Raw genomic sequence first — 26,993 nt, 5'->3', positions numbered from 1 at the left:
CTGAGGTCCAGGCCAGCCCCATCCCCACCCCCCCAGAGCTGGTGTTTATCCAGGAGACGCGTGAACCGGCTCTCACACGTCTGCGGCGGGGCCAGCCGTTCCTGTTTCTGCAGACACCCAGGGAGGAGAGATGCTGTTTCCAAGGCAAGCTGTGAAATGCTGAGATTAGACTCGCTTGGAAAGCGGTGGGTGGTGAGCCCCGGGTCTGGGCGGCCGTCACAGGGCTGACGGGGTTCTGCCCCTTGGCTACCAGTGACCGCGGGGTGCCGGCATGGTCCCGGGGGCTCCTGTCTTGGGATCTCTACACGGATGCCCTGAGGGAAGCGCTGACCATCATTTAAGAAACGAGGACACAGGCTGAGCGCCACCACCCGGGCCGGCTGGACGGGGCAGACAGAGGCTTGGGGTGCGGCCGCCCCCGGTCCCAGTGACCGGGAGGCCTGTGCTCATCCGCTGTCCCTCCAGCACCCCCACTCCCCGAAAGCTCGCTCATTGGCCTTCAGGGGCCTCACAACCTCTTGCACAGCTGGGCCCCAGATGGCTGGGGACCCACAGGGGCGACCTCTGACCTCACCACAACCCCACGCTCGGGTCCTTCCTCACGCATGTGGACCGGTGGCCTCCAAGTGCTGGGCGTTTGCCCACCCAGCCCCAAACACCCACGATCCAGCCCACGTCAGGCTCCCGCACCCGTTGAAGTGCCGTGGGTTGGACAGGACGCATCTGGCAGGGTCAGGGGTCAGGCTGGGAGTGGGCCAGCCCCAGGCTCGCGTACAGGCCGGGGAGGGCTTGAATTCTGGAAGGAAGGGATTGGCTGCTTCTGAGCAGACAGGACGGTCTGTGGGCTCCTGGCTGGGGGCTCCTCTGCGAGCCCGACCCCAGGAGGCGAGATCTGTGCCTCCAAAGGCCAGAGTGTGAACAAGGCGGAAACGGAGGTGAAGTGCTCCAGGCGCAGAGAGGGGACACCCCGGGCACCCCGCCTTCACCGGCCCCGCCCCACGGGGGTGGGCTTTCGGGGCGTGCCCCCTCCAGGGACAGTGGCCCGAGGGAGTCATGGGGGAAACGTCACGTGGGGCCCAGAGTCTGCTGAGCAGCTCCGAAGCTTCCTGCTGTTGTTGACGACCCACCACGGCTCCCCGGGGACGCGGGGGCTGCAGGCTGACTCTGCGGGTGTCCCCGTCACACCTGGGCCCCTGGGAGCCGCGTGTGATGGGACCAGGCCGCCTCCCCCGGCCCTGCACATCTGACTGCCTCGCCCAGCACGGCCTTTTCTGTCCAGCTGCCCCTTCACCTTCCCTCCCGGACACCCAGCCGCGTCCTGACAAGGACTCTGCCGCACAGAGCTCCCGGTCTCCCCACAAGCCCCGAGGTCTCCCCCCAAGCCCTGTGCCTCCCACCTGGCTGCGGCACCGGGCAGCCCCCCACCATCGGGCCCCTCCCTTCCTGACTCCACGAGGGGCAGTGTCCCCGACCCCCACGGGCAGGACCAGGAACAGGGCCACACCTGACCTGCACGCTGCCCTTTCCAAGGAGCCCAGGGTGAGAGGTGGGCACCCCTCAGACCCTGAGCTCCACGGAACCAGCGGAGTGTGTTCCAGCCACATTTTTAACAAAACGGCTTTAAGGTCACAGCTAAAAAACAAATACCTGGGTGCCTGTTCGCCTGCTCCCCACAAAACCAGAGACGGGGAAACGCCGTCTCGCAGGGGAGGTGGGGGAGAAGCTTGGAACCACCACCCCGCACGCACTCTTTAAGGGTGGGCTTGTTTCTTTAGCCTTTTCATTAGAAAGAATCAGAGAGAGTGGCTGACTGGTGATCAAGGAAGCTGGGGTTGAGGAAGGGCCCCAAGGTCCAAGGCGAGGAGGGAGGCAGGGGGCTGGAGGGCCCGCAGACCCCAGGCGGGGAGGATCGATTTGTCCAGGTCCCTGCTGCTTGCCGCCATCCTCTGCCCCAGCACCGTCCACCGAGAGCCCACAGCCACCGGGAGGAGGGGTGGGGCAGTGGCTCACCCACAGAGAAGGTGGCATCCGCGATACAACGGTTCTTACTGTCAACTGGCACACTTCTTCCAGACTTTTTGGAGGATCCTGCGGGTGCATGGAGAGAGCCCCGGGTCCCGCTCAGGAAGGAGTGACCCAGCCACAGCCGTGGGAGGAGACTCCCACCCTCATCGTGAGGCCAGTGGGCTAAGGCAGGTCCGTGTAGCCACAGAGCCCCCCAGGGCACCTCAGCGCTTGCGGCCCAAGGACAGCCTGGGAGCTGAGACCCCAGCCCTGGAGGAGGAGGCAGCAGAGACTCGGAACTGGGCAGGCTTGCATCTGACCTCCGGTTCAGAACCCAGAGAGTCTGTGGTCCTCAGTTTCTGTTTGGAAGGAAAGTTATGACCAACCTAGACAGCATATTAGAAACCAGAGACATCACTTTGCCCACAAAGGTCCATCTAGTCAAGGCTACGGTTTTTGCAGTGGTCATGTATGGATGTGAGAGCTGGACTATAAAGAAAGCTGAGCGCTGAAGAATTGATGCTTTTGAAGCGCGGTATTAGAGAAGACTCTTGAGAGTCCCCTGGACTGCAAGAAGATCCAACCAATCAATCCTAAAGGAAATCAGTCCTGAATATTCATTGGAAGGACTGATGTTGAAGCTGAAACTCCAATCCTTTGGCCACCTCATGAGAAGAACTGACTCATTGGAAAAGACCCTGATGCTGGGAGGGATTGGGGGCAGGAGGAGAAGGGGAAGACCGAGGATGAGATGGCTGGATGGCATCACTGACTCGATGGACAGGAGTTTGAGTGAACTCCAGGAGTTGGTGATGGACAGGGAGGCCTGGTGTGCTGCGATTCATGGGATCGCAAAGAGTCGGACACGGCTTAGCGACTTAATAACAACACAAAAGTGGGGACAACGAGCTGCAGCCTTACGGGCTGCCAGGAGGCAGCCTGGCGCTCAGACCCTCCAGGGAGAACCCTAATGGCCCCCAGAGGGGCCCCCGTGCGCCTGGGGAGAGTGAGGAAACCCCATGCCACTGAGTGGGGACTCCAGGGGGCAGGGGGATCCCCAACAGTCTCACCCTCGAAGAGGACCAGGTCCACGCCCGACGAGTGAGCAAGCGAGCGAGCGTCCCTGGCCCGCCCCTGGGTGAGCGGCAGGCCCACCCCTATAAGTGCCAGGGACCTGCACAGGCGCCTTTACTGATTCCACAGGTTCTGATGGCTCTGAAGAGCACTGTGAAGCTTCTGCGGCTGAAAGGCTTAGCACAGGAAGACGATCACACAGCTGCTTGCTCCCACAGCGGTGCAGCGGGCTGACCTGGGCACAGGGGCAGAGCTGGGACAGAGCCTGGAGGCTCCCTGGGGGCGGGGTGGTGAGCGCACCCCCAGGCGGACAACAGGAAGCCTGTGTGCCTCGGTGGGGCCAAGGCCCCGGGTGCACGTGGCGGCCGCTTTCGGGGGCCGGGTCACGATCGAGCCACGCCCCGACTCCCGGTCTAACTGTATCTGGGCTTGATGACCGGCCCTTCCCGGGACCACCCCCCCCCCGTGTCCCCTCCAGCCCCCCGGCTCCAGCGCCTTCCGGACTCCGGGGACTAAAAGCAGGAGAGCAACACCCAGATGGGCAGCTGATCCCTGGTGGTTTCGGGGGGAAAGGACGTCCCGCCATGCCCACTGGCCGAGCCAGGGCGCGCGCTGACCTCGAGAGAAACTGTCGCCTCATTTCCCATCTGTGAGCCACGCACAGGGCAGTAAAGGCGGGGGAGTCACTCGGGAGTGTCTGGGACACGTGCACGGCCCCTGGCGCCTCCGGAAGGGGCGTCTGGGGGCACAGAGTGCTCCCGCATCTCCACCCGGGACCCTGGGAACAGCCTCCGGCCAAGGGCAGACAGGGTCACCTGGAGGATCACTCTAGCCCTCACTCGGGGAGCACGTCCAGGGCGACGCCGGGTCGCCCTGCAGCCCCGCCGGCATGTCGTCCCAGGGAGGTCGGGGTGCAGCACAAATTAAGGGGCCGTGGGGGTCCCCGTGTCCCCAAGGCGGCTGCACTGCGGCGTCTCCAGGAAGCTTCCCACTGACCCTGACCCTTGTCCTGGGGCCCAGGCTTGCTATGAACTCCCGCTTCCACCAGGATCTGAGCGCAGGGTTGTCCCCACCTGGTCCCCAGGCTGCAGTACCCTAGCCGGCTGGGAGTGGGGCAGGGACCAGCTGTGCTGGGGCTGGGGGCGGGGCTGGCACTCTCACGAGGGGGCGGGGGCACCACCCTCCACGAGCCCGTCTGCGCTCCGAGGCCCCGGTGTTTCGTGCTGCATTGTGAAATGTCTCCACCAGGACATCAGGAACAGAGCAAAACATCAGTCACTACGCTGCGTCTGACTCTGCGACCCCATGGACTGTGGCCCGCCAGGCTCCTCTGTCCAGGGGATTCCCCAGGCAAGAATGCCGGAGCGGGCAGCTGTGCCCTTCTCCAGGGGAGCTTCCCGACCCAGGGATTGAAGCAGCATCTCCTGCCTTGCAGGCGGGTTCTTCACCGTTTGAGTCGCTGGGGAGACCCGTGGGGAGCCGGCCGCCGTGAACACGCCTCTGGCCTGTCCAGGAGCCGCACTCTGGGACGGGAGTCACGGGCCAGCACCCAGCTCTGCGCGCTGCACCCTACAGCCTCGGGGCCCAGGGAAGCCCCCTACCCCACCGTCCACCTCAGCCAGAAGAGGAGTCTCTAGGAACCTGTCGTGGGGGTCCTGAAGACTGAACCTCTGGAAACCCAAAGGCCAGGAGGGGAGGCCTCACCAGAGCACTGATCCCTGGTGGTTTCGGGGGGAAAGGACGTCCCGCCACGCCCACTGGCCGCACGCACAGCACACGAAGGACAGAGGACACGCCCGCCTGCACGCGTGCCCCTCGGAGACGCACACGCCCGCCGCCCGGCCGCGGCCAGCGGGGGAGCTGGGCCTGCGCCCTCTGCCTTGCCCCCCGCCACTGCAGGGCCGCGCTCGTGTCCACTGGAGTCACCTAGAGCCCCACGAGCCCGAGATTTCCTTCCGAAGCTGCTCAGGTCAGGCGAGGCCAGAGAGTGACCCCGGGCCCCACACCCCAGACACGACGCAGGCTCTGTGGGCCAGCACTGCCCGACCCCCTCACCCCGGAGCAGCAACGGGCTTCACAGAGGGGAGGGGGCGCCCCTGGGCCTCGGGGCCAGGGGGACTCTCATGAATCCTGGTTAACAACTGGGACCTGCGTTCCCCTGCCCACGAGGACATCTATTAGCACCTGCTGGGAGAGGTGCTTGCCCAGGAGAGGCCTTGCCCAGAGGCCTTGCCCAGGAGCCCATAGTCCACCCGAGACTGGAGGGGGCACTGGGTGGGCTCCCCTCCGGGGCCTGGTCGCCCCCGTCCCCCACCCCTGTGCCCTTCATCAGAAACCCCCCAGGGTCCTGGGCTCTTTTGGGGTGGGGGGCACGTCCCCTCTGAGGAGACACCCTTGCGGGGGAGTGGACAGCCCTGAGGGCTGGGGGGTGGACCCGGGGAGCCGAGGGTCCTTCCCAAGCCCCGGAGTCCCGAGCATAACCGCAGCCAGCGACCTCCCCGTCCCTGGGGTGAGAGCGGGAGCTGAGGGCACGATTCACATGTGAGCCCGGCACACGCTGTGCAAGCGTGTCAGGAACGGAGCCCACGGGGCGCCGTGGGGGCTCCACCCGGGACCCTGGTCCTGCTCACTCTCTTCTCTGACCAGGACCCTCGGGTGGTCCGGCCGCAGGTTACGTGATCACGACCAGGAGGAGAGGGGGCCAGGAGACCAAGCCCGGGAGCCTCGCCTGGGAGTCTGTGAATGAACCCATCCTTCCAGGCAGTCCCACCTCCGCCAGACTGTGAAATCCACTGGAGTCGATTTCAGCAAGTCAGGGGTGATTCCCTCAGACAGGATAAAACTCAGAGGAGCTGGCTGTCTGGCCCGTTCGGAGAACTGAGTAGAGGCGTGTTCTCTGCTTCAGCACTCAGAGAGGCCCTGGTTTCTCCTTGGCTCAGTCCAGCCCTGCTTCAAGGTGCTGACTGTTTCCGCTGGACGCCCACGTCCACCGAGAAGCGCACAGACGGGAAGCGATTTGTTTGTTTGGGGGGGAAAACCACACCTGACTTGAGAAATGGCCGGCCACAACGACACTCGCTGCGTCCAGACCTCGTCACGACCGCGGGAGAGGCCCCTTCGCCCCAGACCCGAGCTGTGAGCACAGGCCCGGGGCCGGGGGGCTTGCCGGGGCTCACGGAGCAGGAGGCCCGCTTACCTTGAAAAGCGTCGCCGAGTCTGGGCTGGCGACCACCAGCGGGGAGATGAGGACCATGCCCGAGAAGTGGCCCGGCCGCTCCGCGGCCGTGAGGATGCAGATCGCGCCGCCCTGTGGGGAGAGGGGCGTGCGCTGGGCCCAGAGCCTCGGCCTCGGAGCAGGCGCCCTCGAGCGCTGGGTGAGCTGGGCCCGCGGTCACCCTGTGTTTCCCCAGGGCTCCCCAAGCGCAAACGTTCAGGGGATGTAACAAGGTCCCCGCCTGAGGGCTCTGAGTGCCGCAGAGACTCATTTCTATTTCATTCCAAGCCAAAAGCTGGCAGACCCCCAACTCGTCCAGTCCGTCAGGCTTAATATGAGATTGAAAAGAAAATCAGAGGATAGTAAGAGACTGCTACACTTCTTGTTTTTTTTCTGGGTTCAGTTAAAGGGCCCAGGAATCCAGGTTTCAAGGAAAGCACTTAGTGGACACGGGAGGTGCTGAAGGCGGGTGGCCGTGGCTATTGACGAGCGGATCTGAACCAGGGACTGAAATCCAGACGCTCACGAGTGCCAGGCCGGGAAGAGACTGGCAGGGACAGGGCTGGGCGGTGGCCGGGCGGGGAGGCGGGGAGGGGAATGTCCCCCAGGGTGTAGAATCCAGCAGCTCAAAGTCCTCTGCCGGCCAGCGAGGCTGGGGGCCTGTAGGCAGGCCTGGCCTGCGTGCTGCTGGTTTGAGGAGACTCGATTTAAAGATCACAACTCAATTTAAAGACCACAGATGATTTAAAGTTCACAGATGATTTAAAGATTCTGAGAGGAGTCTGCGTATTTAAAAGGCAAAAGGCATTAAGAACGGCCTCTAAGCACTGCTTCCTGGGGACGCCTGTCCTAGTGGGAACCGCATGACTCTGAAACCAGCAGAAAGCATGGACCGAGGGCCCACCCCGAAAAGCGGGAGCAGACTGACCCTTGGGCGCTGACGGGGAGCAGCGGGTGGAGAAGCCCTTCTCTGGGGCCACCTCCAGACCCCACCCTGTTTCCTGAGCAAACACCCCCCGGGAGCCCTGCGTGCAGTGTGCGCAGAGGGGACACGCCGGCCGGGCAGCGGGCGACCCCTCCATCCCCAGGCGGGCGACGCTGGGGGCGCTGGGCCCGGGGCCCCTCCGAGGCCTGCGCACCATGGAGTGGCCCAGAAGGAAGACGGGCAGCCCAGGGTGGTCCTTCTGCACGGCGTCCACATGCTGCAGCACATCCCGGATGAAGACGTGGAAGTCGGACACCACCATCCTCTCGCCTTCGCTCTGCCCGTGGCCGACTGGAAGGGAAACGGGCACAGAACTGTCAGCAGAGGCTGGCGCCCCCCGCCAAGCCTGGCGGTCTCCTCCCGGAACGACCGCCACTTTCCAGGGAGGACCCCCACAACCCTCCCAAGCACGCTCTCGAGTGGGACATTCTCCATCACCCCCCAAACCCATTTCACAGATTAGGAAATGGGAGCACAGAGAGGTTAAGGAACCTGCCCAGGGTCACTCAGCCAGGAGGTGGCGAGCCAGGAGCCGAATGCTGCAGAGCCGGCCCACACAGCCAGGAGGCCTCCCTGGGCCCCCAGCTCCTCGAGCCTCAGGGGCCCCCAGCTCCTCGAGCCTCAGGGTGCACGCCCAAGCGCCAGCGTGGCACCAAGTAAAGGCCGCTTCCCGTCCCCTCCCTCCCACCTTCGGGGGTCGAGGAGGGGACAGCTGCGCACCAGCCTGCGGGCTCCAGAAACGGTCTCCGCGAGGCGGCAGCGGGGCTAGGCTGCACCGCCTCCCTCCCGGGCGCTGCCCTCTGCCCGGATCCAGCTGTTCCTTCCCCGAGTCCTTTCTGAGGGCCCCTCCACACGCCCCTCTCTGAGGGATGCTGGTTGCCATGGAAACCATGGGATGTGCGCGTTCGCAGAGTGCAGGAGAGAAGGCAGGCCTCAGCACAGGGACGCACACGGAGCACGCCTGCCCTGAGGCACTGTGACCGAGCCCCCCACCCACGGACGGAAAGCAGGGCCGCTAAGACCCCGACTCAGAAACCCTCCGTGAGGCCAGACCACAGCCTGTTCTCTGCTGCCGTCCCCCACGTGTGCCCACCGCTGCTGCCCAGCACCCCCGCCTCTGACGCCTCTGAGCATGCAGCCCAGAGACCCCTCCTGTCACCTCAGCGGCAGACCCAGCCCCTTAAGCTCGTTCTCACTTCTAACGGAGGTGAAACGCCCCATCGTCCCCAGGCCGCACATCTCCACACACGTTCCCGCTGCCTTGCGACCATCACCGCGTCCCCACAGGACGTCTCTATCACCCCCAAACTGAGACCATGTGGGCCTGCTGTGGGCGGCCCCCAATGCACACGCTGATGCCCACACCTGCAGCACAGGGGGTGGTGGGATTTGCAGACGCAGTCTTTCAACAGGGGATTAAGTGGCCCCCCGCCAACGGCACCCACTCCAGTATCCTTGCCTGGAAAATCCCACGGACCGAGGAGCCCGGTGGGCTGTAGTCCATGGGGTCGCAGAGTCGGGCACCACCGAGCAACTGACAGAGGCCCCTCGGCCTGGAGTCCTTCTGAGAAGAGAGTAGGCCTCGGACCTGCCGGGGGGCAGGGCTGCACTGAGCCCCCATGAGTGGGGACGCGGGGAGGGCATGGCCGTCTGCACACCGGCAGAGGCCTCGGGAGGAACCAGCCCGGTCGACAGCTTCATCTTGGATTTCCCGCCTCCAGAACGTTCAGGACGTAAATCCCTACCCTTAACATCACTCAATCTGCAGTACTTTGCTATCCAAGCCGCCCGACGTACCCGCTAAACAATCATCCCCAGCCTACTCCCGGCCCTGAGAATGTAGTTCAGTATCAATGTGGACAGAGTATTACGTTTAAAGTCCAAAGTATTGTCGACACGATTATTTTCTCTGTGTGCCTATGTTACTAATCGATACCCGATTAGATGAATTTCAAAATAAATTTGTTGTTTACAACTATAAATTTTTCTGTTTCATCTTCCAGTTTAATTCTCTTCTCTGATTATGTAAACATGTGCCTGATACAGAAGTTAGAAAAATAAAAAGATCCATTCAGCGACGCCTCATCTCTACTCCTGTTTCCTCTTGTTCTCCACGGCTAAACACTATTATTTTCTGTCTTCTCTCAAAAGCATTTCTTTTTGCAAAAATAAGAAAATATCTACCTATCCATATCCCCCCCTTCTTCCCTTTACATAAACAGTAGCATGCTACAGACCCACCCTATTCTAGCACAGTCTGGAGATCACCTCCGATGGCACACAGACCAAGCTCTTCCTGTCCTAGGGCCCCTCGTGTGGGTGAACCACAGTCATCCCAGCCACCTCTCGCCCAAACTGTGTGTGTGACGTCCGATCCCTGTTCACCAAACCACCGCCTGCACCGCGTCACCGGGGATGGCTCTTCCACCTTCGTGGACTCGCACCTCAGGGGTACACGGCCAGGGCCAGGTCTGCCTGGCCGAAAGGTGCCCGCAGATACCGTTTCGGTGGGTTGACGTCATCCACGGGGGTCGCGCTGGGTTGAATCTACCGGCCTCCCAACAGAGCACGTCACTCGGTATCTGGATTCACGCCCGAAAGACAGGAGAATGTGCCAGTCAAACATCTTCTCGCGTTTCAAGAGTGACTTGTATTTCTTTCCTGGTAAACTGAGAATTCCTGTCTTTGCTGTTTGTTTTTTTTCTATCGAGGTTTTGCATTTCCTGATATTTAAGAGCTCTGTGTACATGAGCTGGTCATCTGTCCTTCAACTTGACGTCGTGTTTAGCTATGGAAGACTTTGGGGAAAACCGTCAGTCTTTCCTTTTTATGGCTTCTGAATTTTGATTCTCGGTTATGGAGGCCTTCTCTACTGCAGGGCTGTCAAGGAACTCAGCATTTTTCCTGAGTTCTTTTGCGGTTGCGCTTCTTGGTGGGGGTAGCGCACACACGGCATGAAGTTCGCAGCAGCCCTCGTGAGCGCGCCGCTCAGGGCCGGCAGGCACGTTCAGAGCTGGGCGACGGCCCGCCCCCGCCCCGGCGCGGCTTCGCTCTCCCCGCGCGCCCTGATCCAGCCGCAGCTTGTCGGGGTACCTGCTGTGAGACACGGCTCCCTTGCCTGGGGGTTCTTTCCTTCTTAAAACCGAGGTGACGCTCACACCACCGGCCAGTGAGCACTGTAGAGCGAGCTGACCTGGGGCGCGCCGCACAGTCCTGGTGCCGTCCAGCGCCTGGCCGGGCTCCGGGCGGCAGGCGCGCCGCAGCTGCCTCAGCAGCCTTCACGAGGCGCCCTCCTCCCCTGCGCTGAGGGCCGACGTCACCCACGGGAGCGCCCTTTTCCGCGCGCGCCTGCCCTGCCTCTGGCTTTCTGCGCCGTCCTGCTGGCGGGCCTAGCACAGGCCAGCCCCGTGGTGGAGCACGGCGGCCTGCGCCCACCCCGCCGGTTCTCAGGCCGGGAGGGAGCCCCGGGACCCACGTGCAGTCCCCGGCGCACAGCCGCGAGTTTCCCCGTGCTCCCCACACTCCTCAGGCCTCTGCCTCAGGCGCCCTGATTAGGGCCCCCTCCCCCGCCACCGCCCCTTCCCCAGGGACCGCGGGCTCCGCGAGCTGGGGGCACACGGCTCTGCTGGGGGGCTGCGCCGTGAGCCAACAGCACGGGCCGCCTGGGACCTCAGCAGGAGGCCGGGCACGCACGTGCCTGCAGGCCGGGCCGTCCTCAGACCCAGGGTCCCCTCCGTGGGTCAGCATGCTCCTCTGGCTCCTCGTGACGGCCTGGCCGGGGGCGGGCGCCAGCCTCACGCCCGCTGAATGAACCGCGGCCACTTCCACGAGGGCCACCCGTCGCTGCGGCCACTTCCTCTGATGAGGCTCTCCATCCCCACCACAGGGACAGAGCGGCAGGGCTGTGCGTGCAGTGACCCCTCCTTCACCACAGGCCTTGATCCAGCATGTTCGGCTTTGTTTACCCGATTCTGCTGTGCTCCGTTTTGTTAAATCCTCTGTATTTTGACGCTTTACCGTCTGGTTGAAGCTGACCCTGGAAGGACTGCTGCTCCCAAGATTAGTGAATCTCCGGACACAGAAAGAACCGACTCGTGAGCTGGCCTGCCACACGCAAACCCACCAGTCCAGAGCCCACCTCCCAGGCCACTCACTGTCCTGTCTCCCAGGCCCACGGACCGCACAACCAGGGGCAGCCCCCAGACCCCTCAGCCCATTGACGGTACCCAAACCAGCCCATCCTCTCCCTGCTCATCCCACCGCACCGTTCCTTCTCGGAGAAACTGCACAAAGCCTCCCGTCCACCCCCCACCGCCTCCCTCTGCCTGCGGTCCAGCCCCCGTGCCTCCCTGAGTGGCCCCGAGTGGCCCTGCTCCTGGTTCTGGGGATCTTTGAGTACAATAAACTCTGCCTCCTGGCGGTCAGCTCCGTGCGTCTCCTGATCAGAACCTGATCAGATTTTGACTCCATGAAACCTGATTCCACATCTGATCAAAAGCCAGCCCACGTCCCCGTAAAACACACTAGCACCATATTCTGTGTCCGATAAGTACTTAAGCCTTTGTGGGATGTTTCAGCAATCTTGTCTCTATCTCATACAAAACATTTCTCCCTCTAAGTGGTCTGGTGGCACCACGTGCTGAAGATTGAGGACCTATCCAGAAAGACGGGTGTCCCGTTAAACCTGGGACTGGAGGAAACGAGTGCCCGACACCCCTCTTCTCAGGGAACCAGTTCTACTTGGGACTCCTTCTCTTACAGACGGAAGAGCTGGTGAAACACAGCCTTGAGTAAGGAGAGAGACGAAGCGTAAAAAACCAGTCACGACAAGACCCGGGGTGGACGCAGCGGGCTGTAATCCGCACAGCCCGCTCCCAGGGTGCCTGTCACACAATCCTCACCACTCTGCGAATTACCTGTGAACTCTCCCCCATTTTCTGGCTGAAAAAACTGACCCACAGACACTGGCGGGAGCTCGCCCCCCGATGAGTTAGAGGGCGGACACAGACTTGAGCGCTGGGTTCAGACCCCTAATCTCAGCTTCTGCTGTCCTCGGGCGGGGCCGAGCCGGGGACATGCAGCCCCAGAGGCCGCCTGCTGCAGGGCGGGGACCAGCACAGTGCCTCTGGGTCCTCCCTGCTCCCCCAAATCGACCTCGGACGTCCCTACTGTTACCATCAGGGCAAGACGCGCCTGCGACTGAAAACACAGGCCGGCAAGGCAAGCCCGAGGGACGCGCTGTCTCCACTGGACATCAGAGCACGGGCTCCCAGCTTCACCATTCTTCCTCATGGGGGGCCCACCACACACATCTCTGGCGAGGGTCCACAGCAGGACCCTGACGGCTGACCACACGCCGCACTGGAGGGTCTGCACAAGCTGAGTTCTCTCCCTGCTGCTCAGCTCCACTCCTCCAGATGCTCCACGCAGATGGAATGCTCCGTATGGACCCAGGCCCTGGGAGCGTCTGACCAGTGAAAGGACGGACTCCCGTCCACCCCAGCAGGGCTGCAGGCCCACGTTCCTGGCCGGCCCACAGGAGGCCAGCAGGAGGCAGGCATGGGCCTCTTGCAGGACATATGTCTCAGCAGCGAGGCAGATGGTCACTGTGGCCCCTCCGGCCTCGAGAGCCACAGGACTGGACAGGAGGAGCCTCGCGCAGGGGTCACGGCTACACGGGCCCAGAGGGGACTGCAGCCATTCGGTAGAGCACCAGCACAAGCCAGCCTGGTGAGGGGCAGGGAGGGCACCGATCGAGCCCCGGGTCCAAACCTAAAGGGAGTCAGTAGCCCGTCTACGTCACCCGGGGGACACTGGACTGCCACTTTGGAAGACAGCCTGCATCTCACAGGTTTGAAATTCCTTCCTTTGCAGCCCGGAGCTCACACACCCAGGAGACAGTCCTGGGCAGCAGCAGGAGACGGGCAGCACTGCTCCCCGAAGCCCACTGTCCCTGCTGGGGAGTGGGCGCCCTGCAGCAACGGGCCACGCTACGGCAGGGGGATGGCGAGGGTGCAGAGCCTCAGGAAGCAGCTGCGCGCCGCTGGCGGGCTGCAGCCACGGAAGCACGAGACGCTCGCCCCGTGGAAGGAAAGCGACGACCAACCTGGACAGCGTGTCGAACGGCAGAGGCATCACTTTGCCGACAAAGGTCTGTCTAGTCAAGGCCAAGTATGGATGTGAGAGTCGGACCCTAAAGAAAGCTGAGCGCAGAGGGATGGATGCTTTTGAACTGTGGTGCTGGAGAAGACTCTTGAGAGTCCCTTGGACTGCAAGGAGATCCAACCAGTCCATCCTAAAGGAGATCAGTCCTGAATATTCATTGGAAGGACTGATGCTGAAGCTGAAACTCCAAAACTTTGGCCACCTGATGTGAAGAGCTGACTCATTGGAAGAGACCCTGATGCTGGGAAAGATTGAAGGTGGGAGGAGAAGGGGACGACAGAGGATGAGACGGTTGGATGGCATCACCGACTTGATGGACATGAGTTTGAGCAAGCTCCGGGAGTTGGTGATGGACAGGGAGGCCTGGCGTGTGTCCGTGGGGTCACAGAGAGTCGGACACGACTGAGCCACTGAACAGCAACATGCAGCGACATGAGTGAACCTTAGAAATTAAACACAAACTGAACAGGGCGTGTAAGGTGTCCGAGTTCAGCCAGGGCAGGGGGCCTGGGTTCAATGCCCGGCCAGGGCACCAGATTGCACGCTGCAACTCGGATCCTGCATGTGGCAACTAAGGCCCAGCGTAGCTAAAATCAAAAAGAAAAAGGTGTTTGCATTAAAAAGAAACAAGCAAGGGAATGAAACACCAATTTTCAGACACTCGCTGGGCACTGGCCACTAGCCTGTCTGTAAAGCCGGGGTCGTCACCTCACCGCCTCGTGAAAGGGGTGGGGGTGCGGGAGCCCGCAGAGCAGGCCCGGCACACGGCGGGTCTCCACCCACACTGGCCCCTGCCTCCTCTGCTCCACATACAGTCTCGGGAGAAAACCCCAAGCTGTCTTGGTGCTCATGATCTTCACCTCAGAGACCCTTCTGCACGTTTGATCTGTATTCCTCCTCACCAGCGTCCTCTGCGTAACCGTGGTTTATTTTCTACCTGAAATTAAGTCTAACATCTAACAGACCCTTTTTCCTTCCAAACAGTGAGCTGGTCTGTTGGGTCCCCACAAGAGGACCAACGCTCCGACGTGGCACCTGACAGCTGTGTGGAGCTTCTGGAATCCACGGAAAAATGCAGAACCTGGGCAACCCAAGTCTAACCTCTACTGAAACGGTAACAACTGCGTGCTTTTAAAAAGCGAAAGGGGGGCTTCCTTGGTGCCTGCACGCTTACTCATCATGTCCGATTCTTTGTAGTCCCGTGGACTGTAGCCAGGCTCCTCTGCCCACGGGATTCTCCAGGTAAGAACGCTACAGTGGTTAGCCATGCCCTCCTCCAGGGGGCCTTCCTGACTCACGGGTTGAACCCGGATCTCCTGCATTGCAGGCAGCTTCTTTACCGTCTGGGCTCCCAGGGAAGCCCAGCTAAGCCCATGCCCCACGGCTCCTAAGCCTGTGCTCCAGAGCCCGTAACTACGAAGCCTGTGTGCTATAGAGCTTGTATTCTGCAACGAGAGGTCACTCCGATGAAGACCAGCACAGCCGAAGTAAATGAGCACATAAATACAAAGCAAAGGAGCCCAGCCACGGTGGAGCGAGCTGCTTCAGAAACGAGAACAAGGACTTCCCTGGTGGTCTGGCGGCTAAGACTCCGCACTCCCGATGCGGGGGCTCACGTCCCGTCCCCGGTCAGGGACCTAGAACCCACGAGCTGCAACTGAGCCTGGGGCAGCTGAGGCACTTTACGAGAAAGGAGAGCCCAGATTCCTCTAAGATGGGAGACGCTGGGCAGTTAATGTTAGGAAGTGGGGTCTCTCAAAGCTTTGGAGACGTCAGCAACTGACACCAACTCCAGTCAGGAACCCCTTCAGAAAAGGCAGAAGGTAGTCGGCGTTTCTCAACCACAGGGAGTCAACGGAAGCGACCTCAGAGCAAGCGCGCACGAGAAACGGCTCCTCTGCCCTGGACCGGGGCCAGCTCTGCACGCTGAGGCCCGGGCAGGGCCCGGGGCAGGGGGCTGCCCCCCATACGTGGGTACTGAGCCAACGCTCCTTCCTGCAAGTTCAAACTCAGCTACGATGCCAGGAAGGGGGCAGGGGCAGAGGCTGGACTCCGGCCTCGGTGTCCCCGCCCAACCCGTGCGGTCAGAGCAACGCCCCAGGCAGGGGAGGCCTTGGGCAGAAGCCATCTGCTGGAGGCGGGCGCCCACCTGGCCTGACCGTGGGCCCTCCGTGAAGGGCCAGAGATGGGCCCTCCGTGAAGGGCCAGAGATGGGCCCTCCGTGAAGGGCCAGAGATGGGCCCTCCGTGAAGGGTCAGAGATGGGCCCTCTGGGGCCGTGCGGCTCAGTTCCCAGCAGAGGACCGAGCCCAGTCCTGGGGGTCCAGGCCGGTGGTGGCGGCGGGAACCCTGCCAAAGGGGCTGAGCCCCCTGACGCCATGTGGCCAGGATGACCACAGCCGTGTGGCGAGGATATAAACACACCAAGGTGAAAATTACGCAAAAACTCGCCCTAGTACTACTCAAAGTTCCACAAGGCGGTGTTGAAAACAAGTTCTGGGGCGACGCCGTGTGGAATGAACAGAACACCTGGACCCGCTGGCTTGAATTTAAAATCTGACTTAAACAGCACAGCCCTGCGTCCTTGCTCCGGTTACAGAAGCTGCACGTGGTCCCAGCGGATTGCCTGGGAAAAGCCAGGGAGACGTCAGTGGAGGCGGGCGTGGGCCCAGGGACAGCTCGGGATTGGGCGTCTTAGACGGAACCCGGCCCCCACAGGGTGCTGGCCTCCTGCAGCGTTGCGACTCCCTGGGGCCCCCCCAGAGCGGGCGTGCCCTCCTCGGACTGTGGGCAAGATGAACCAAGGCCACCAGGTCAAGTGCGCAGGTCTGGGTTACGCACAAAGTGGACGGCAAATATTAGCTGTGGAGATGACAAAACCAGATTTTTTTTTAGAGCAACAGGAGCTTTCCTGGTGGTCCCGTGGCTGGGAGCCCATGTTCCCAATGCGGGAGGCCTGGGTTCAACCCCTGGTCAGGGGACGACTAGGTCCCGACTGCTGCAACTAAGACCTAGCACAGCAGAACAAATGATTTCTAATTACTTTAAAAAATGTTTTAAACAAAAAAGCAACAAAGCAGCCCCGCCCTGGCCAAGCAGCAGCAAACGTCAGGTCCGGCCTCACTTCCGAGACGGCCGAAGGGAAACGGTACCAGCTGCCCTGTGACGCCCTCCAGGGCACGTACATCCTTGGAGGAAAAGAGCTCAAGTTCTGAGGGACGCCTTCGCGGTCACCTCTGATGTCTTTGATGACCCACACAGCCACGCGGCCCCTCCTGAGGCCCCCGGGGACCCCTGACCTGTCTGCGCCGCTATCTCAGCCGGCATGGCCTCCTGGCTCCTCTTGGCCAGCCCGAGTCGTCCCAGACAAGACAAAGCCACCTGCTCGGCAAGGACTGTTCTCTGCTGGCGGACTTTTGTGGGGACCCCCAGGGGCCTCACAGAGGGGCAGAAGGCCCTAAGGGAGGCGGCCACAAGCGTCCCTGGCCAGAGCAGTCGGGGACTGTGACCAGACTCCTCGCTCAGTCAACAGCCTCATCTCCCATCCAGGGCGTGTGTGTTAGGACGGAGCCGGGGAGGAAGACTGTCCTGCAGCTGACGAGCGTCCTCCAGGGCCACTGAAGGAAGAAGGCAGCAGCTGACCCTTTCGACTGGACGAACACGTCCCGCTTGCCTGCTAGGGTCCAGTCTTGGCTAGGCTCTGCGGCTTTGGGGGAAGTGACATTTCACGCAACACGTGGAATACGTGAATTATTTCCCCCACACTGACTTATAACTTGTAACTGTGATTTACCCTGCATGACACCCTCTCGGGGTCGAGTCGGAGTTCACGTTGCTCTCAATGGCAGGGCGCTGAGGTCGTCGACAATCTCTGCTATTCTAAACAACACTGAGATGAACAACTTTTCACAGATGCTTATAGAGTCGTTAGGGTAGACTTGCCAAATCAGGATGTCTAGATTGAAAGATACGACTATTTCGGGGAGTCCTCATTTATAGCCTCGACAACGCTCTCCGACTCGAGAATTTCCGTGGTCCCCAGCCCAGCACGGAAGTGCGGATTCCATCACATCAGCTCAGGGAGTCACAGCTCTGTCTCTATTTCAGGAGGTATCACAAACCCACGTTCTTCCCATTTTGGCACTCTGCTTCCAGGTGAAAACCCTACAGAAAGCTGCTGTTTGGGGCTGCAGAACACGCCGTCAGATGGTTTTCTCTCCTTTTTTAGGGCAACTCATTTCTCGGCCTTTGGTAGGGAGACACCACGGAGCACGTGCCTGACCCGAACAACGGCGCGTAGGACAGCCGAGGCTGGGCGAGCCGGGGTCCTGGCTGCTGGGAGGGCTTCTGTGAAAGCTCGAGCCGCATCAGGCGCACCCAGAGGGGACGTGACGGAGAGCCTCCCATCCCAGGGCCGGCAGGTTCCCCCAGACCACCCTGCGCCTCCTGCTTCCCATCTCCCCTCATTGCTCTGCGGGAAAGAGGAAGCCAGTTCCTCCACAGACCCTCCCGACTTTAGGCTGCAGCATGATCATGCTGTTCAGGATTCAGCATCACGGTTTCAAAGCCCATTTTCACGGGATCTTTCCCGGGCATCGAACTGGGTCTCCTGCATTTGCAAGGAAAGAATCCGCCTACCAACACAGGAGACCCAGGTTCAGTCCCTGGGTGGGGAAGATCCCCTGGAGAAGGAAATGTCCACCCACCCAGTACTCTTGCCTGGAGAATCCCATGGACAGAGGAGCCTGGTGGGCTACCGTCTATGGCGGTCGCAAAGAGTCAGACACGGCTGAGCAACTAACGCTTTCAAAGCCCTTCATTTTGAACGAAGGTCTGGCTTTTTTTCTGGGCTCCTGAGACATCACACAGCAGAAACCCCACACGCAACAGCCTTCTGTGCCGAAGGGTAAGGACAGGAGGCCAAAGAGGATTCAAAAGCAGAACTGTGCCCTTAAGCTAAGAGGCGCCGCACCCGGACAGATGCTAGCAACGCCCTCCTTATTTCAGAGCAGACAGCACAGGACAGAGGCCCGGGCAGACGGACCGCGGCGAGCAGAAGGGGCCGGACAGAACCTGGTGCTGCCCCGCTGGCGGGTGTCCGTCCCCGGCCGGACAGGGAGTAAGCACCGTGTGATCGGGAGGTTCCGCTTGCGTCTCTCACCCTCTCCAGAAAGAGGCCGAGGTTGCAGCTTGCTGGCCTGGAACAGTTTGTTCCCTCTTCTGTCTGCGGATGGTCCACGCTTCCATCACGGACACTTGGAGCAACGTGCTTTCGTCCCCCAGAGCCCGCCGCACGAGCGCCCCTGGACGGCAGGAGAAAGGGGGTTCCCACAGCATCCACGCGCAGACTCGACGGCGTGGAGGACAGCGAGACAGAAATTAATTTCTCCCCTAATTGACAACAGCTTGAAAAAAGGTATAAGGATGCCAGGATTCGGCATATGGGCTATGGAAACACATCTCGCCTCGGAATTTTTTTTTTTTTTTTGAGCTGTTACAACAACACGCGTTATAATGTAACCAGCTGAGAGGCAGTTAATGGTGTAGCATTTTAGAAATAATGCATTCTCGGGATTTCATATTTAGAGGGTGTATTTGAAAACATCCTCCTCTCCACCGCATAAATAAGAGGGAACAGCATGACAGTGTCGTAGCCGGGGCTCTCAGCACCGAGCGAGGCGGCCTCCCTCTCGCAGCAGCGGCGGGACGGCTGGGCGGGCCGGTCCCCCGGGCTCGGCCACCCCTCCCTGGGGTTACGCTCCTTTTCCATCTCATGAGCGGGCGGGGCTCTGCGTGAGGCCAGGTGAGCCAGAGTCGTCCAGAAAGGCCAGACCTTTCCCCCAGATCTTGGTGGAGGATGAACACACACACAGGAAGAGCCTGAGCTTCACAAACAGGCAGCAGCTGCAGGGCGGGAGCGGCTGGGACAGAGGTTCCAGGACGCAACGAGCTCGAGAGATAAGCGACCTCGACAGAGAAACAGGATGCGCAGCCGATTCCCAACGGCGCTGCAGGCAGACTCCACCAGGCCAGCAGTCCCGTGGGCGTGGAACTTCAGGAAAAGGTTTAATGTTAAGAAAACAAGATTTCATAGAGGGTCCAAGCAATGGGCAACCATAGGTCAGATCAGGCTGAGTCCCGACCTGACCTGGTTTCCACAGATACTCCATTTTTAAACTCCACGTCCTTAGGATCGTCTTTTTGCTAGCCGGTGGATGCGACGGGCTCTTGTTCCGACGCGTGTTCTCCCTGGCTCTGTGAGCGCTCGACTGGCAGCGTTTCTGGAGGAAGACCGTGAACGCTGGCGCCAGGTCTGGGTTTGAATCCGGCTGCGTCTGGCGGTGAGCTCGGATGTGGACCTGCCTCACAGCCATGGTCCTGATTCTCCCCTCGGTGAAAATCGCCCCGATTCCAGCGGGCACTGCTGGGCGAGTAAACGAGGAAACAGGCCCCCGCGCAGCCGCGTCGCCGGCCGGCAGTCACTGCTCCTCCTTCGTGCCTCGTGTCGGCCTCACGGTGGCGAGTCCAGGAGCAGAAGGGCTGTCCAGGGGTGCCTGGGTGCCAGCAGGGGTCCACCCTCTCCCCCACGGCACCCTTCACCTGTGCAGCTGCTGGGACCCCCTGCCCACCCCGCCCTTCCTGCTCAGCCCTGCCGGGGAGTCGCACCCCAGCCCCGCACTCCAGGCTCCCTGACCACATGCGCTCTAGCCCCGGGCCTCTTCCAGCGCAGGGGTCTGCACACCACCCGCCGGGTCTGCGGGCCTGCGGGGAACGTGCGTCTGCTCCTGCCCTGCCTCTTCGTTTCTGCCGGGAGGGGTCTGCAAACCTGAGGGGCCCTGCCCCAGGAGGGAGTGACCTCGGGGTGCGAGCGGGTCCCGCCGCTCCTCCTGGGGCCCCCAGGCACCTCCCTCCGACGGCCCGGGGCCGCGTCCCCAGGCCCCCGCGCTCCGTCCTCCCCCGGCTCCAGGCTCCACACACGCTCCTTTGGGATCTCTCCCTGCCCCACCGTGGCACTCAGCCCTCCTCGTCCTGTGTGCCCCCCAGGAGGCCCCCTGATTCCTCCCTGTGCCTCCGGGGCCCAGGACCGGCGTCGGCAAACGACGATGCTCTCTGACGGCCTCACCCGCAGCGCCGCACCCCGGAGACGGGCTGTCGGGGCTGGAGCCTCGAGTCCCAGCCACACCTCAGGGAAGCAGGGACCGCGGGGGGCCAGAGGTCGGGGTCGCTGACGAGGGGCTCCCCCCAGGTTAACCGGCAGGCCCACAGGGACTGAGAGGGGGTCTCGAGTCCAGCCTGAGCGAGAGAGGCCCTCGGGGCTTTGCTGTGGAGAAGGCCTCCGAGACAAGGGGGCCAGCAAGCTGGGCTGGGCCCCGTCTAGGAGTCCAGGCTCCGGCCAGCACCCGGCCTGCTGGGCGGCCCCAAGCAGGACGCTCGCCCTCTCTGGGCCCGGCCCCGTCTAGGAGTCCAGGCTCCGGCCAGCACCCGGCCTGCTGGGCGGCCCCGAGCAGGACGCTCGCCCTTTCTGGGCCCGGCCCCTTCCCCAGTGCAGCCCAGGACACGGCCCCCAGTCTGCGTCCGTCAGCTTCCACTCACCTCGCTCACACTTCACACCTGCAGAAGCAACTCGGGGAAAAGCAGAGGAAAGAGGAAAGACCAAGGGCCCAGAGCACACCCCGGGGGCGGGGGTCAGCCCAGGGCCCAGGGACGCGGCGCGGACAGCGGTCCACTCTGGGCTCGGTCATCTCCACACACACACACACACAGAGACAGACACAGACACGCAATCACATATACAGAGACACACACACAGAATACCACACACCCGTGCACACACTCACATATACAGAGACACACACAGAGAATACCACACACCTGTACACACACACACGTACACACACACACAATCATATATACACACAGACACTCACATATACACAGATACTCACACAGAATACCATTCACACATACATATACATATAATCCTATACACACAGACACACACAAAACCACACACACGTACACACACACACATACAGTCATATACACACAGACACACACGTAACACCACACACACCACACATACTCAAATACCACACGCTCATGTAATACCACACACACACACCACACACCGCCACACGCATACCAGAACACACACACGCAATACCACACAGACGTGACACCACGCACAGACACGCGCACGCAGCTGAAAGAACGCGCCGCAGAGTGGGGGTCTCTGGGGGTAATCAGATTAAGGTGGTTTTGTTCTGGTGCCCTTCTGTATTTTCCTAAATGTCCACAGTGAACTGGTATTTTTGTCACACCGGGCGAGGGGGGAAAGTTAAGGCTGTCTTATCACTTTTTGAAAAATCACACTCGTCCATCGGTACAGACACATAAAGCCTGAAAACAAAGCCAGCAGCTCTGCAATCATATCCGCTCCTGAGAAGCGCCTGTAATCGGAGCTGGCGCGTTCGGGCGTGAAAGCGGGGGGCGAGGTGTCGCGGGCTTGGAGACAGGAGCCGGTGGGGGGTGGGGAGGGAATGGCAGTCGGGCTGAAGGGCCCTTAATGGAGCCACGAGGCGGCTGAGGCCTGCTCAGGGCCATCAGCACAATCCCCTAGGCGCCACCGGGACAGAAAAAGCAATTATCAGAAGCCGCTCCACGAGGCGCTTTTCATTTCATTCTGCCGTCTTCGCCTCTCGGAAACACACCTGTGGGCTTGGCCTGGTCCCTTCTGGGCTGGCGGGGAAGCGGCCCCCGCTCCCCCTGGCAGGACCCGACCCTGCTCGGGACTGGATACCTGTTCACGACTTACTCTGACCGCACGCAGCCCAGGTGACACCTGGCCGGGCCTGCACTCCAGAGGGCCAGGCTCCAGAGGTCTCACAGCTTCCAGAAACCCCACTGGCCAGCGACCAGGGGACGCCTCCCCAGCCTGACACCCGCTGCCCAGACTCAGGGGCCACCAGCCAGACGAACGGCAGGCACTGAGTCAGCACGGCAGCTGAGCGGCTGACTGGCCGCTGTCTCACTGGCCCGGGTGGGGAAGCCTGGCTCAGTGTACACCTGCCCTCAGGCACGGCAGGGCCCTGGCTGGAGGCTCGTCCCCCTGAGGTGGACGTCTCGGTGTCCCAGCCCAGCGCCGGGGCATGGCAGGCCCCACACTGGCACGGCCGCAGATGACACCAGGCCCACAAGCCCTCAAGTTATTCACCGTGAATTACAAAGCACGTGAACAATGGTGGTGACTCACTGGAAGGGCCTCTGATGCCGGGAGAGACTGTGGGCGGGAGGAGAAGGGGAGGCCAGAGGACGAGATGCTTGGACGGCATCACCGACTCGATGGACGTGAGTCTGAGTGAACTCCAGGAGACGGTGAAGGACAGGGAGGCCTGGCGTGCTGTGGGCCACGGGGGCGCACGGCGCCTGAACTGCAGCACACAGCGGACGAAGCCTCAGCCCTGCTCACCCTGATCCTGGGCCGGGGGACTCCCGGAGCTTTCTCCACAGTCGCACGCGGGTCTCCACCTCCAGATAAGTCTGTGTTGCGCTCTTTCTGTCCATAAACAGGACTCCATTTGGTTCCCTTAACAATATGCCTTGGAGGCCTGTCCAAAGCTGGAATCACAGACCTCTCTCCTTCCTTTCAGGGGGCCTGCATGTGCCCAGGTCTGGACCAGCCACCCCTCCAGGAGGCGCCAGGGCTGTTCCCGCCTCTTCACTAGAGCAGGCTTGCACCCCCGTCTCGGGCTTCCTCCTCCCTCTCCCCACAGCCATTAAGCCCGCAGAACATGGGACTGTCGAACAGCTTTACCTTTCTCGCCTTTCTTGTCTTAACCTAAAAAGCAGGCACACTGAAGCTGCTATTTTTATCCAAGAGGAGAAAATCTCCTTCCATTTACTTGTTCTTGTACCCCTGATTGATTTTTCTGAGTCAAAGGCCTTATATTTAAAAACAAAAAGAGGTTCCCTACTTTTGCATAATAAAATAAACATCAGATTCTCACCAGCAGGAAAAGAATCGATACAAAAATGGAAGACTCGCTATTCACAGAAAAGTGCAAAAGGAACCCGGACAGATCAGAAAATACAAAAAAGACCCACGAAACAGAAGCAGGGGCGTCAAGCGGCAGGGAGCCCCTCCCGAGGGGCAAGCCCAGCCCTGGGGAGGTGCACTCGCTGCCACACCCTCCTCCTGCCCCGGGGGACGTCCTGGGGGTCAAGCCTGAGTCCACAGCTGAGTCTCCCAGCCGGAATAGATCCCTGGTTCCAGCCACATTCCCTGGATTCTCGAGCTGTGTGACCCAACCGGGTCGGCGGCCAGGCTCGGCGCCTGCAGCTCAGTGAACCGGCGCCAGACGCCGTAGGGCCTGGGGTCTCACTGTGCCGCTTGGGAGCCTGGGCAAACACCGTCAGCTCTCTGCCACCGCCCTCCTCGCTGGAGGTGCCAACAGCAACAAGGGCAGCGTGCGGTCCAAGGCAGGAACGTTCCTTCTGCAAACGAGGTGGCCTGGAGCCGCCGACGACAGGGCCGCGGGCGTCAGGGCGGCGAGGAGCCCGTCCCCAGACGCGCAGGTCTCGCCACGCCCAGCAGGGCCCCCGACACCCTGACCTCAAGGATGAGGCGACCTCTGGCGTGGAGGCTGGGGTGGGCAGGCCCGGACCAGTCTGGACCGGCCAGCACCGGCCAGGCCCTGTCCTCCCGGAGGTGGCATTCCCATCACAACCACCTCGCGGCCTCTGGGGCTCTGCCCAGCTGCGCACTTGGCTCCAGCCTCCTGGGCCGCAGGCCCCGCGCCCCACAGGCGAGAGCTCTGCCTGTGGCCCTTCCAGCCGCTGGGGTGGAAGGGGAGCATGCCTGCCCCTCCCCCACACCCCGGCTTCACCCCACTTCTCTGCGCTTCCTCACCCTGCACTTCCCCCCAGGAACCCAGCCCCAGCAGTGACCTCCGACCCCGGGGCCCGCGCACAGCGCTACGCGGCTCCCACTGAGCTCCTGGGATCCCCTCGAAAGGGGAGGCGTCCAGACCAAGGGAGACAAGCTGCCCGTTTAGGGTTCACTTTGCTCCAGCGCCGTCAACCATTCGGCGAGCCTTCTTAAGCCTCGTGCTGTGGGGAGAGAAGGCTACCTAGAAACACAGTGCGTCCACCGTGGGGTCTCCGCTCTGCACACACATCACCCTGGCTTCCCCCCGTCACCCCCAAACCCCTGGCCACCCCCCAGCAACCTGGCCCGGGAGAGGAGACCGCAGCCTCTGGTCACAGCTGGCTGGCTGCACTCTGCCACCTGAGGGGGTTCACCCTGCAGGCCTGGCAGGGGGGTTCCTGCGTGGTGCCTGGGAGGGGGTCCTGGGAGGGGAGGGCGGTCCTGGGCGGGGGTCTCGCCCTCATTCCCCAAGTCCTCCTCGGCCTTGGAGGAGACCAAAGGGAGGGACTGTGGAAAAGGGAGGGGTTTTCTGGGCAGGCTTGTCCGGAGGCTTTCACGTGTGCGGACCAGCACCTGTGTTCACGCACCGCGTGCCCTTTAAACCAGAACATCCCCGACGAGTCTCGCTTTCTGTCCCCAAACTCGCCGGAGCCCGTGGGAGCACCTGAGCAGGAGAAACGATGTCTCACGGGGTGCTCACCCCCAGCCTCCGGGGGGCGGTGGGCTGCACCACTCGAGGGCCGTCAGACCCCGGTCAGACCCCAGCCGCTCTCCCTGCCGACACAGCCCCAGCCGCGGCCGGGGGGTGGGGGCTGCCCCAACGTTGCTCAACCTCAGCGAGAAAAGCAGAAGGCAAAACCCGAATTCAGACAATTTCACTTCCCACGAGCCGTGGTGACCCGGGAGCCGGGGAAAGCCCAGAGTCAGCAGCGGGCTCACGTGCGCCGCGCTCTGTTCTCTGCAACGGGGGGATGGCCGTTGAGCAAAACTGGGGGTGGACGTACGCGAGTGCAGCCCCACGCAGCGCAGGGCACTGTCCTGGCCCCCGGCCTGCGTCTCAGCCCCCTGCCGCCCTGCATCTCAGCCCCCTGCCGCCCTGCGTCTCAGCCCCCTGCCCACACGCTCACACGACGGCCAGGCGTGGGTCAGAGGGCGCGTGAAGGGCAGGTGCCAACGCGAGACGGCAGCACGGGGCGGGAACACGGGACACGGCGCCTGCTCAGGGCGGCCGCCAGCGCCGTGACTCAGTGCAGCTGGGGCTGGCGGACTTGTGGGGTGTCACTGTTTCCAGAGCAAGTCCCCCCCCCCGCGAGCCTCCCGTGAGCCCAGACCTCTCCACGGGAGGCAGGGTCACCCAGCTGCATCGCTGGAACTGCCCTCACTGATACAGGATCGTACCCTGCCCACGAACCAGTTAATATTTACCCGATTACTTCTTTACACAGGGACTCACATCTCTCACGACTGTTAATGGAAAACCGGTCCCTTCCTGGGAACAGAGAAGCTGGCACAGGCTGCTGTCCGCTTGCCAGCATCCACTCTCTCCCTTCTGGGCAGTGACCTAACTCCTGGAGAAGGGAAAGGCCACCCACTGCCGCATTCTGGCCTGGAGAATCTCCATGGGACAGAGCCTGGTGGGCCACAGTCCACAAAGAGTTGGACATGACTGAGTGACTGACACTTTCACTTTTTTCAACCCCAATTTTATTCAGATCAGCTGTGAAACCAGCTGAAGCACTCTTTAGCCACAGCCTCTCTAGCAGCTTTGCAATGGGTGTGGAGACATGACTAAGTTCTGTGAAGTGAAAGTCGCTCAGTCACGCCCAACTCTTTGTGACCCCAAGGACTACACAGTCCCTGCGATCCTCCAGGCCAGGATACTGGAGTGGGTAGCCTTTCCCTTCCCCGGGGACTGAACCCAGATCTCCCGCACGGAAAGTGGATTCTTTGCCAGCTGAGCCACCAGGGAAGCCCCTGACTAAGGTCTAGGCATTCAGATGTAAGAGGAAATCAGCAGATGAGGCTAGAGAGGGGAGGCAGGCAGCCTTTCTAATGCCTGAAATAGAGACATGATGTGATGGCTGGAACTCCAGCTGCCTTCGTGGACCAAGAGGGACACATCTCTCCGGCAGGACAGAAGCAAGCTGGTTTCCTGATGACACAATAGAGCCATCATTCCAGGGTGGACTGTTGTTCTGTCACTGAGAAGGGTCAACTCTTTGCCACCCCACGGACCGCAGCCCGCCAGGCTTCCCTGTGCCTCACGGTCTCCCAGAGCTTGCTCAGACTCATGTCCCTTGAGTCAGCGATGCCGTCCAACCATCTCACCCTCTCTCGCCAGTGGTCTAGCCACGTCCAGCTCCTTCGGTGCTGATGCTGAAGCTCCAATACTTTGGCCAGTTGATACGAAGGGCTGACTCCTTGGAAAAGACCCTGATGCCGAGAAAGACAGAGGGCAGGAGGAGAAGGGGTCGACAGAGGATGAGATGGTTGGGTGGCATCACCGACTCAATGGACATGAGTTTGAGCGAGCTCCGGGAGATGGTGGAGGACAGCGGGCCCTCGAGAGCTGCAGCCTGTGGGGCTGTGGAGTGACTGAGCGACAGGCAAGAGGCCAGGGCCCCT

General features: G+C 61.6%; 1 protein-coding gene across 4 annotated transcripts in view; it reads right to left on the bottom strand.

Moving 5' to 3' along the window:
* Window positions 1–26,993, bottom strand: part of MGLL (monoglyceride lipase) — a 111,456-nt gene that overhangs the window by 12,459 nt on the left and 72,004 nt on the right. For all 4 annotated transcript variants that reach the window (XM_069562182.1, XM_069562181.1, XM_069562180.1 and 1 more), the window contains 2 exons: window positions 7,432–7,568; window positions 6,275–6,385 (listed from right to left, as the gene is read on the bottom strand). In XM_069562182.1, the coding sequence (XP_069418283.1) occupies window positions 6,275–6,385; window positions 7,432–7,568 (248 nt within the window). The remainder of the gene's footprint in view (window positions 1–6,274; window positions 6,386–7,431; window positions 7,569–26,993) is intronic.

The sequence above is a fragment of the Ovis canadensis genome, chromosome 19 (genome assembly GCF_042477335.2).
Source record: "Ovis canadensis isolate MfBH-ARS-UI-01 breed Bighorn chromosome 19, ARS-UI_OviCan_v2, whole genome shotgun sequence".
NCBI lineage: Eukaryota > Metazoa > Chordata > Mammalia > Artiodactyla > Bovidae > Ovis > Ovis canadensis.
The sequence above is the reverse complement of the archived record's forward strand: the minus strand, read 5'-3'. Positions and strand labels throughout refer to the sequence as shown.